We start from the raw sequence: 12,404 nt of genomic DNA, 5'->3' as shown, positions 1-12,404 counted from the left end.
TGTAATTTTTGTTAATCCTTTTAAAATGGTTTTAACGTGCAGTCCTAAGAGCAGTCCTAAACTACTGAGAACAGACCTATGCCATCTATTTACTTTACTTTCTTCACCTTTTCATTTGGAAATAATTTAAACTATAGGAAAGTTACAAGAGTAGTAAATGAATATCCCTATATCTTTTACCTAGATTTACCAATTTTCAGCATGTTGCTACCTGTTACTTCTCTCTTCATGTACATGAACACAGATTTTCCTTTCTGAACTATTAGAAAGTAAATTAAAGTCATCATGAAACTTAAGCCATTAAAAACTTCACTCATCACCTAAAAATAGGGACATTTTTCTAATTAAATATAATACTGTTATCACATACTGATGAAATTTAACCCTGACATGTTTTCTAATAAATAGTTTTCATAGACTGAATGAATGACTAAAATGTCCTTCATAGCAACTCCCTTCCCATTGATCTAGGATACAGTCAAGGATCATTTATTTTACTTGGCTCGTGTATTCTCTTGTCTCCTTTAATCTAGAGTAGTCTCGCTTTGCCCATTTTGTCTTTAGTGACATTGACATTTTTGAAGACTCCAAGCTAGTTTCTTGTGGAATGTCCTATTTTCTGCATTTGGGCAGTGATTTCCTGTCTGTAGATTTGGGTCAAGTATTTCTGATAACTATACTACCTGTGTGTTGCTGTGTGTTTCCCACTGTGTCACAGTAGGATGCCTGTGATGTCTGTTGGTCTCATTATTGGTGGTGGTAAGTTGTTCATCACCTGGTTAAAGTGGTGTCCAGCAGGCCTCTTTTTTGTGAAGTTTCCTTTGTTCTTTGTAAATAAGAATAATCCCATTGAGGGAATAATTTAAGACTAAGTGAATATTCTGTTTCCCAAAAACCTTTCATTCAATGGTTTAATGGTTCTTGAATCACTTATTACCTTGGTGGTTGCAATGCAGATTATTAAAAAACTAATTATTGCCTGTAATCCCAGCACTTTGGGAGGCTGAGGCGGGCAAATCACGAGGTCAGGAGATCGATACCATCCTGGCTAACACGGTGAAACCCGGTCTCTATTAAAAATACAAAACAAAAAGTAAAAAAAACTAACTGGGCATGGTGACGGGGTGCCTATAGTCCCAACTACTCTGGAGGCTGAGGCACAGAATGGCAAGAACCCAGGAGGCGGAGCTTGCGTTGAGCCGAGATCGCGCCACTGCACTCCAGCCTGGGCGACAGAGCGACACTCCGTCTCAAAAAAAAAAACAAAAACCAAAAAACTAATTTTGTTTTTATTTTTAATTGAGGTGAGGTCTCACCATGTTGCCCAGGCTGGTCTCAAACTCCTGGGCTAAAGTGATCCTCCCACCTTGGCCTCCCAAAGTGCTGGGATTACAGATGTGAGCCACCATGCCCAGCCAGAAATGCTGATTTTTAATTGTCTAATTTCCTCTACAATTATTCACTGATAATTTTCTGTTGAGGTAAACTTTTCATTTCCTTCAGTGATTTATCTATGTATAAATGTATGTATATATACACATACACACACGTACATACACGTACATTATGTCCATCCATCCATCCTCTTCTTTACAGCAGAATATCAGTGTATAAATGTTGAAGAAATGGGAGAATTAGAAAATCACCATTTTGTAATCATATTACCAATTTCTACTTTTTTCAGATGATGAATACACAGTGGGCTGTAAGTTCAGTGATATTGACTGAGGCCCAAACAGTGTTGTGATTGTCAGAAATATGAGAAGTAAGTGGATTGCATCTTGTCTCCTACATTTTATGTAGCCTCTTTTGTTTCCTTGTCCTGCAGGGATACCTTGGGAAAATGCTTCTTCCTACGAGTGGAAATTACTCTCCGAGGAGCTACATACAGGATCTCATTTAGTGACACAGATCAGTTACCTCCTCCTTTCCGAATTGACAACTTTTCTAAGGTATCAAGTGGAGTTGAGAGCCAGTTTGACTGTTTCATGTGTGGGAGGGTGGAGTGTGTGCTGCCCTTCACACAATGGTACAATACCTTTTCAAGTTGGGTTTCAAGGAAGCTATGTGGATAGGTTCTTTATATCTGGACAATCCTAGAAATCCTTACCATTAAGAGGTGTTTTCTGCTGATTATTTTGATTGCTGGGCACCCTTGTCCGGGCAGAAGTAATCTTTTAGCCCCCAGATTTATCTATTTTGACTAGAGTGGTTGGTTGACGCTATGTCCTCTGTGGACATCCCATTCAAACAGAGAAAGACATCGGCTTGTCCAATGACAATGGGAATGGGCAACTCTGCCGTTGGACTTGGTTACAGTGAGCGTTTTCATAAATTTTTCAAGAAAGTCAATGTGGAAATCATTCGATTCTATTTTAATTATGCTTTTGAATAATAATAGGTCTTATATATGATGATCTGTAGCCAAATTCCAAAATTCTTATTTTTTTCTGTATTCAAAATGTATCATGGGGGTTTGGGCTAGAAGGATGCCATTGGAAGGATAGAATTGCTCCCCCTAGATATTTGACTTGGGAAAGATTTTAAAGCCCTTCATTCCATAGGGGGTGTGTGTGTGTGTGTGTGTGTGTGTGTGTGTGTGTGTGTGTAGCACATGTCCTTTAATTGGTGAGTTTGTTGGAATGTGTGAGATGATTAGAAACATTTGAAAGGTGAGATGATGAATTTCACTGGGGCTTATTCCCTGTGTAAGATGCATTTAGGAAGGATTTGGAACTTAAACCTAGGAAGCACTGACTCACTTTTCAATAACCACACTCTGAATGAAAGTCCTCTTTGTCCTCTCTGCCATCACTCTAGGTCCCGGTTGTCTTTACTCAGCATGGCGTAGCTGAACCCAGGCTCCGGACTGAAGTGAAGCCCATGACTTCATTGGATTATGCCTGGGACGAACCCACCCTGCCACCTTTTATCACTCTGACTGTTAAAGGGGCAGGGTCCTCCGAGATCAACTGCAACATGAATGATTTCCAGGATAATCGGCAGCTTTATTATGAAAATTTCATTTACATTGCTGCTACATATACATTCTCTGGGTAATTCTTGATTAAATTACTGTTCTTATAAAGCAGAAGGTTCTAATTATTAACAGGTTTTAAATGTTAAGCAGTTTCTTAGGAGACCAAAGTACAAAGGAAGATTATTTCATTCTTTACCAAATCCTAGGCTCAGTGTCTCTCTTAAGAGGTCATGTAATTTAAGCTCTTGTCTTTTGGCTAGATTAAAATTTATCCAAAGAGTCAAGACCCTTCCTGTGTTAAAGATCTCTCCCAAGAATTCATTCTAGTATTTAAATTTTCTTTTTGCTATTTATTTGTTTTGCCTGTTTCCGCTTTTGAAACTGACTAACCTTCATCACAATTATTCAAGTTATCATTCTCACTCTCCTCCCCCACCCCATTGAGAATCCTGATTAAGCAGACACCTAAGGGTCTGTCTTAATAGTCACCTAAAGCCAAATACAGTAGCTTAATTTCACAGCCATTCCATTGCCTTCACTGTTGTTTGACTAGTTGTATTTAGAAAAGTCAGGTGAAGAATATTGAGCTTATTTTAATTCTTCTGTTAGATTGCCATGCAGGGATTCAAAACACTGGGCTTTCAAAAGTAGTCATTCTACCAACATATAAATATAGCCTGTTGTTTCTGTGCTGAAATAACAGGGCCAATTTTAAAGTGCATCTGTGAAGAAATGGAAAATAGCTTAATCTTTAACATTACAAATATAAATCACCTGATGAATAGGGCGTTTAAAGTCACATTCCTTTCCAAAATGTTCGGAACATTTTTGCATATGAATAGGATTTTTATACATGCCTGGGGCCCAGAAAATAATCTCTGGGTTTTTGCATTCTCTCTCTGATCTGCTTAGAGTCCAGATTTCGCTAGTAATAATTGAATTTGCAGAGAAGGACCATTCTTTCTTTGTCTGTTGACGTTCCCTTTGGTAATGATGGTGCTAGGATGTTTATCTTGTTGTAATTGAGTCAGTGTGTTTGTTTGTTGTTAATTTGTTTTTAAAGATGATGACACTTAACAGTGGGACATGCTTAAGGTTTAATGCCTGAAAAACCGAATCTAAATCTGGTTGTTTGTTATGTTTTTCTCCTTATGTTCTGTAAATTCCAGTAGTTACTAAGCTCTTTAACTGAAGAATCCTAGTGGAGGATTATGGGCTTAATGGGTTGAACCGATATGGAATAGATAAAAGAGAAGCTCCTGGAATCTTGGTGTACAGAATCTAACAGCAGAATTAGAATAATCTTACTGTGCTAAGAGGTTGAGCCATCTTTTGGAGTATATTAGATACTAATTCTTTGCATTCTTGGAAGGAATAAATGATGAGGAAGAATATTTTTTTAATTTTGTTTTTGAGGTGAAACTCACATAACATAAAAGTAACTACTTTAAAGTGAACAGTTCCGTGGCATTTGGTACATTCATAATATTGCGCCATCACCACCTCTACCTAGTTCAGAACATTTTTATCACCCCAAAAAGAACCCAAAATCTATTGAGCAGTCACTCCCCATTCCTCCCTGTCTCCAGCCTCAGGAAACCACCTATCTGCTTTCGGTGTCTATGGGTTGACCTATTCTGGACATTCACAGAAATGGACTCATAGGAGGGACCTATTTTGTCTGGATTCTTTCACTTAACATAATGTTTCTGAGGTTTATACACATTGTAGCATGTGGCAATGCTTCATTCTTTTTTTTTTTTTTTTTTTTTTTTGAGACTGAGTTTCACTCTTGTTGCCCAGGCTGGAGTGCAGTGGTGTGATCTCCACTCACTGTAACCTCCGCCTCCCAGGTTCAAGCGATTCTCCTGCCTCAGCCTCCTGAGTAGCTGGGATTACAGGTGCATGCCACCACGTGCCTGGCTAATTTTGTGTATTTTTAGGAGAGGTGGAATTTCACCATGTTGGTCAGACTGGTCTCAAACTCCTGATCTCGTGATTCACCTGCCTCGGCCTCCCAAAGTACTGGGATTACAGGCATGAGCCACCGCGCCCAGCACGTTCTTTTTATGAAAAGTACTCAGTACTTTTTGTGGCTGAATACTATGCTATTTTATGTGTATACTACATTTTGTTTATCCAGTTATTCGTTGATGGACATTTGGTTGTTTCTGCATTTTGGCTATTGTAAACAGTGTTGTTGTGAATATGCCTGTACATATATTTGTTTGAGTACTTGTTTTCAATTCTTTTGCTTTATACAGAAGAGTGGAATTGCTGGATTCTATTATAATTCTATGTTTAACTTTTTGAGGAACCGCCATACTGTTTTCCACAGTGGCTAAACCATTGTACATTCCTACTAACAATGTACAGAGGTTCCAGTTTCTCCACATCCTCACCAACATGTGTTGGTTTTTGTTTTTGTTTTTATTTTTATTTTTGTGACAAGGTCTCTGTCACCCAGGCTGGAGTGCAGTGGCACAATCTTGGCCTGCTGCATCCTCGACCTCCTGGGATCAAACGGTCCTCCTGCTTCAGCCTGTCTGATAGCTGGGACTACAGGTATGCACCACCATGTCCAGCTAATTGAAAAAAAAAAAAAACATTTTTTTTTTGGTAGAGACAGGGCCTCACTATTTTGCCCAGGCTGATCTCAAACTCCTGGGCACAAGCTATCCACCTGCCACAGCCTCCCAAAGTGCTAGGATTCCAGGTGTGAGTCACTGTGCCAGGCCTGGTTTTGTTTTGTTTTGTTTTGAATGATATCCATCCTACTGGGTATGAAGTGGTATCTCATTGTGGCTTTTGATTTGCATCCTTAATAACTAATGATGTTATGTGTCTTTTCATGTGCTTATTAGACATTTGTGTATATTCTTTGGAGAAAGTGTATTCAAATGCTTTCCATATTTCAAATGGAATTAGAGTGACGCTAAAGAATTCTAAGCTTTGGAATGTTCATACCTCTGCCTCCTGAGTAACTGGGAGTGTAGTGGTGCAGTTTCAGCTCATTGCAACCTCTGCCTCCCGGGTTCAAGCAATTCTTATAGCTCTGCCTCCTGAGTAACTGGGATTACAGGGGCCTGCCCCCATGCCTGGCTAATTTTTGTATTTTTAATAGAGACAGGATTTTGCCATGTTGGTCAGGCTGGTCTCAAACCCCTGGCCTCAAGAGATCCACCTGCCTTGGCCTCCCAAAGTGCTGGGATTACAGGCAGGAGCCACTGTGCCTGGCCGAAATTTTTGCCTTTTTATTGTTGAATTGTCAGAGTTCTTCACATCTATCAGTCTCTTATCAGATGTATGATTTGCAATTTTTTTCTCCCATTATTTTTGTGAGTTGTCTTTTTACTTTTAGATTGAAGTTTCTCATTTTGATCACGTATAATTTATCTGCTTTGGGGGAAACAAAGATTACTTGTGCTTTTGGTGTCATGAAGACTAGTTTTTAATGCTGAATTCATTACCCTTTTTTTTTTTTTTTTTTGCTAATAGGGGTTAATAGAAAGAGGAGAATAATTTAAATAAAATTTCCAAACAACCTTAAGTGTAGCCAGGCTGCAACATTCCATAAAGCTTAGGATTCTTTAGCGTCAGAGAAACGTAACACGATTGAATTGGAGGGAGTTGATTATGAACGTTTTGTTTTCTTTTCATCCTAAAGGGACCTCTGATTTCTTGCCAAGACTTGGTAATGCAATGATGCTGATCATCTGCCTGGCAGAATAAAGCTAATTTTTGGTCCCTTGAATTGTCTGGCTTGGCGTTTTTTTTGTTTGTTTGTTTGTTTGTTTTTTGGAGGTGGGGGTGTGTGGTTGGGGCAAAGTCTGATTCTATCTCCCAGACTGGAGTGTAGTGGCGCAGTCTCAGCTCACTGCAACCTCTGCCTCCCGGGTTCAAGCAATTCTTATACCTCTGCCTCCTGAGTAACTGGGATTACAGGGGCCCGCTACCACGCCTGGCTAATTTTTGTATTTTTAATGGAGATGGTGATCTGTTTTGCCTGAGCTGGTACTCATCTTTTGCCATGTTGGTCAGGCTGGTCTCGAACTCCTGGCCTCAAGAGATCCACCTGCCTTGGCCTCCCAAAGTGCTGGGATTACAGGCAGGAGCCACTGTGCCTGGCCGATTTTTTTGCCTTTTTTTTTTGGCCTCTAAAGATATATGGTTATACTTTTACATCTGAATTTTAAGTCACTAAAATTATTAAGAAAAGAAAATTGTCAGTGTGTCTTCTGAGAGATGAATCTTGGAACTGTGTAGGGAAAAAAAATGCAACCCTGATCTTTGTGTTCTTGTATCAGACTTTTTCTTCTATGCTTTAAAAAATTTTCTTCTTTAATAAAAGTTTTGGGCGTTTGCTTATTAATACTTGAATACATGTGTGAGTATGTGTGTATATCTGTATCTATATTTATATGTAATATATATTTTTTTTTAAATTCTAGCTTGCAGGAGGGAACAGGCAGGCCTGTGGCTTCCAACAAGGCAATTACCTGTGCAGAGCTTGTGTTGGATGTCTCACCCAAGACACAAAGAGTCATTTTAAAAAAGAAGGTAAGAGAGCTTACAATCCGAGTTTAGAATACAAGGTTTTTAGCATTGGACGGGCCTCAGAATCACCCAGTTCAGGGTCCTTATTTCATGATGAGGCCACAGGGACTTGTCATGTGGAACCCAGGCCTCTTGGCATTTCCAGGTCAGTGTTAGAGTGATGAGTACCAGCTCAGGAGTAAGATGACTTCTGGAGTGGAATGTGATCACCACGTGTGATCAGCAGAACGTGAATAATAAATATACGTGGAATCACCAAGGGCTTGGTGACTGTTAAGCAGACAAGAACAAATTTCTAAAATTAAGTAGCAATAATTGTAACATTTTATATAACATTTTATAACTTATAGAACATTTTCAGTTATTTCACTTGATGAGGATGACGGCTAGTAAATAGGAGAGTAGATGATAAAAGAGTTACGTTGACATTTAACATTAGGTGAAAGTGTATGAATTGGCATTAAGAAATGGACCTCTCCATTTCAGTTGGAAACCAAGTATAGACAGTTTGACATTTTAGGTTTTGGTTTGGTTTGTTTTTGTTTTTTTACTTTTTATTTGGAAACAATCTCAAATTTCCAGAAGATTGGCAGGAATTTTACCAAAGTGGGGCTGTGATGTTGATTTGTCCTCTTACTGGTGATTTTAACTTACTGCAATTGATGAAGAAGGTATGTGATAGCCTTTTCCACTGAGAAGTGAGGCTACTCTTTTTCTTTTTATAATCAGTCAAGATGTTGTGGCGTGGTACTTTGAGACTATGTAAACCTCCTATTTGTCGTATTTTCTATTTATGTATGTGTGTGTGTATGTGTCAGTATGGGCTGCTGTTTTATTCAGTGTTTTATCTGTTACTATGTCAGTATGTGTGTGTGTGTGGGTATGTATGTGTGTATGTATGTACTTATTTATTTATTTTCGAGAAGGAGTCTTGCTCTGGTTGCCCAGGCTGGAATGCAATGGCACGATCTCAGCTCACTGTAACCTCTGCCTCCTGGGTTCAAGCAATTCTCCTGCCTCAGCTTCCTGAGTGGCTGGAATTACAGGCACCCACCACCACACCTGGCTAATTTTTGTAATTTTAGTAGAGATGGGGTTTTGCCATGTTGACCAGGCTAGTCTCGAACTCCTGACCTCAGGTGATCCACCTGCCTTGGCCTCTGAAAGTGCTGGCATTACAGGCGTGAGCCACCTTGCCCGGCCGGTATTTATTTTGATGCTCAGTTTTTCTTACCTTTGGCCAGTGGGAGCTCCTTTAACCTTCTGTGTCCTTTCAACATGTGCCCTCACTTCCTTACTTTCTGACACAGCAAGTTATCCTGAGTCCATCTTATATTTTTCCCTGCACTATTCCTGGAATTTGCCGTTTCTCCAGGGAGCCCTCATCCCTTCCATCAGAGAATGGAATTTAGAAACTTGAGATTCATGAATTAGGTGCACTTGTGGTGGTGGTGGTGGTGTGGTTCCCAGGCTGTCTCAGAAGACCTAGGGTTTTTTAATCAATGTATGCACAAATATATGTGTGTTTTATGTACATATTTATATACTGTATATATTTATTTCTATGTCTATATACCAAAAAGTAGCAGTTCACACCAATATTTCCAATTCTAGTCCAGTATGACAAAGTTCATTCTAATTTTCTCCCTTTCCATATTTGTACTTCCCTTGTCCAGCACTGAGAATATATTTAATGATTTGATCGGTTCCCCGGAGTGTAACTCATCCTCCGTCACCACAGTTGTCCCATGTCCTATATGAACACCCTGGTTTCTTCCCATGGGCTCTGATATCCGTGTACTGGGCAGCCCTGCCCCCTTCCCACCCTGCCCTTTGCAGGAATGCCCTCCTCACCTCCTTCTTTGATGCTCCCATTAAACCCCTCCCCGGCCTCCCACCTTGGCTTCAACCCCTGCTCTGGGTTGCCCCATCACCTAGGTGGATGCCTTCCTTGTTCCACGTGTGCTTCAACAGTTCCACACTGGGCCGCCACAACCCCCATCCCCAACACACACACAAGCCCCATGGAGTTCTGCCTTCCACAGCCCCATCTAAAGATTGTAGGACTAAATTATTAGGGAAGGGAGGAAGGGAACTGGAAGGAGGATGGTGCATCTCAGATTTTCAAGTGGAAATTTTGGTAGTTTCCAAATTATGATGAGCCTGCACAAATGGGCAGGCAGTAGAGGAATCCCAGTATGGAAACTCGATCTCACCTGGGTATCTGTGTGTTGATTCCCAATCTGTAGCATCTACAGGATAACCGAGATGCTTTTCCTGTTGTTTCTGGTGCTGTGGAGAGGTATTTTCTCTTCCTGTGAACACAGAAGCAAGCATGTGGGAATTGGAGATGGGAAGCACAGCTCAGCTTCATCTCTTTTGGCAGTCAGAGGAGGCAGTAGCACATAGCAAAGAGAGCATGATGTGTTTTTAGGTTTGAGTTGTGGCTTTGCCACTTAAAGATATATAGTATCCAGTATTTCCCATTTCTCTCAGTTTCATTTTTCTACTGACCTCCCAGGTTTGCTGGAAGGATTAGCTAAGATAATGTACATAAAGTGCTCTATAAAGAGATGTAATGATAATAACACAACAAACATTTATTGAGGCTCTACCCTGTGCCAGGCATGTACTAATAAGCACATTACATTTATTACACTTATCACAAAAACCATGAGACAGTTTCTGTCTTTGACAGATCAGGAAACAGAGGCTCTAAGAGATTAAGTAACTTGTCCAAGGTCATTCAGCTTGTAAATTGTGTAGCTGGATCTCAAATCCTAGCATTTTGACTCCAGGGTTCATGCTACTTTGTTAGTTTTTACCTTGTAGAATGTGATGAAAAGCTATCTGTCCGGCCAGGGGTAGCATGTAAATGAGTTTGTGGTACCCTGATGTGTCTGTTGCTCTGGAGGAGTTCCTGCCTGGTGGGAGTATATGTGATCCTGGCAGGTCTAGCTGGAGTATAGGTGTGACTGAAAAGGAACGATACAGATTGTCTTAGAGAGGCAGCATAGAGCAGTTAAGCATGCTGACTCTGGGATCAGGCTGCAGAGATTCAGATGTTGGACCTACCATCTAACTAGTTATGTCACCGTGGGGAAGTTATTCATCTCACCGAGGCTTAACTTCCTCATCTGTGAGGAGGGATAGTTATAGTACATATGTCACTGGATTGTTTGTAGCATTAAATGAGTTTTTTTCTTTTTCTTTTTCTTTTTTTTTTTGAGACAGAGTTTCACTCTTGTCACCCAGGCTGGAGTGCAATGGTGCAATCTTGGCTTACTGCAACCTCTGCCTCCTGGGTTCAAGCAATTCTCCTGCTTCAGTTTCCTGAGTAGCTGGGATTACAGGCGTGCGCCACCATGCCTAGCTAATTTTTGTATTTTTAGTAGAGACGGGGTTTCACCATGTTGGCCAGGCTGGTCTTGAACTCCGGACCTCAGGTGATGCACCCGCCTTGGCCTCCCAAAGTGCTTGGATTACAGGTGTGAGCCACCACGCCCGGCCTAAATGAGTTATTTTATGTAAGTCTTGTGAACCAATGTCTAGCACATAGTAAGTTCTTAGTAAGTATTATGACTTCTAGTATATAATGGATTATATAGACTTTCATGATTGACTTGGAAGCCCAACTGCTGTTTACAAAATATTTCTAAAGAGAAAATATATTTAGAATTACTAGCAATCTGGCCAGGCACAGTAGCTCATGCCTGTAATCCCAACACTTTGGGAGGCCGAGGCAGGCAGATCACCTGAGGTCAGGCATTTGAGACCAGCCTGGCCAACATGGTAAAATGCCATCTCTACTAAAAATACAAAAATTAGAGGTGATGGTGCACGCCTGTAATCCCAGCTACTCGGGAGCCTGAGGCAGGAGAATTCACTTGAACCCAGGAGGAGAAGTTGTAGTGAGCTGAGATGGCGCCATTTCACTCCAGCCTGGAGAAGAGGAGCGAAACTCCATCTCAAAAAAAAAAAAAAAAAAAAAAAAAAAAGAGAATTACTAGCCATCAATTAGCATAACCTTTGAATGCAACCAACTTAACACTTACATACAATCAGCTCATGAAAATTGGACATCATCAATATAGTACATTTTCCTTATCAACATTGGGGACAGGGAGGAAGGCCTCTGGTAAATTCTGATTGACAGTCAGATATTGAGTATATAGTATATTCTTTATGTAATTGCACTCTTCTTTAAGGTAAGGGCACCAGACGGTCACCATCTGGAATGGCAGTGATCATGGCAGTATAGCTAGTGTAGGAGGCTGCCCAGCCATTTGTTTCTAATTTCTAAAAAAGGAAAAAAATTCGGTTATGAAAAGAATACGTTTCTTAAAATGCACATTATTTGTAATTTTGGTTGTTTGGTTCAAGAGGTTAGCATATCTTACCCTAAGAACAACAAAGGATAGATAACCATGAAAGTTTGAATTAAGCATTTATATAATGTGGCAAACGTCTAAGTAAACTTCCTAATGAGAACTTATTTAGCCCTAGAGGAAGCTCTTGAAGTGAGGAGCTAGCTGTGGCTGCATATAATGGCTCTTTCTCTTTTTGCTTCTCCCTACTTAACAGGAACCAGGAAAGCGTTCTCAGCTATGGAGGATGACAGGAACAGGAATGCTGGCCCATGAGGGCTCCTCGGTTCCTCACAACCCCAATAAACCCTCAGCCGCCCGCTCCACCGAGGGGTCGGCCATCTTAGATATTGCTGGTCTCGCTGCAGTGACTGACAACAGGTAATTTTCTAGGCAACTTTTGATTCAAGCTCATTGCTTTCAAATTCAGACTTGGAGGAAATCTATACCAAAAACCAAGAGTTCTATAAATGAAGTAAAAATGTATATTTTTTTTCAAT

At 40.4% G+C, this 12,404-nt stretch overlaps 1 protein-coding gene across 5 annotated transcripts in view; it reads left to right on the top strand.

The window, feature by feature from the left end:
* VPS13D (vacuolar protein sorting 13 homolog D) overlaps positions 1-12,404 on the top strand; it is a 289,932-nt gene that overhangs the window by 143,501 nt on the left and 134,027 nt on the right. For all 5 annotated transcript variants that reach the window (XM_007980502.3, XM_007980501.3, XM_007980500.3 and 2 more), the window contains 4 exons: positions 1,829-1,952; positions 2,821-3,056; positions 7,432-7,540; positions 12,122-12,285. In XM_007980502.3, coding sequence (XP_007978693.3) covers positions 1,829-1,952; positions 2,821-3,056; positions 7,432-7,540; positions 12,122-12,285 — 633 coding nt within the window. The remainder of the gene's footprint in view (positions 1-1,828; positions 1,953-2,820; positions 3,057-7,431; positions 7,541-12,121; positions 12,286-12,404) is intronic.

The sequence above is a fragment of the Chlorocebus sabaeus genome, chromosome 20 (assembly GCF_047675955.1).
Source record: "Chlorocebus sabaeus isolate Y175 chromosome 20, mChlSab1.0.hap1, whole genome shotgun sequence".
Taxonomy (NCBI): Eukaryota; Metazoa; Chordata; class Mammalia; order Primates; family Cercopithecidae; genus Chlorocebus; species Chlorocebus sabaeus.
This window is presented reverse-complemented; position numbering and strand designations above follow the sequence as displayed.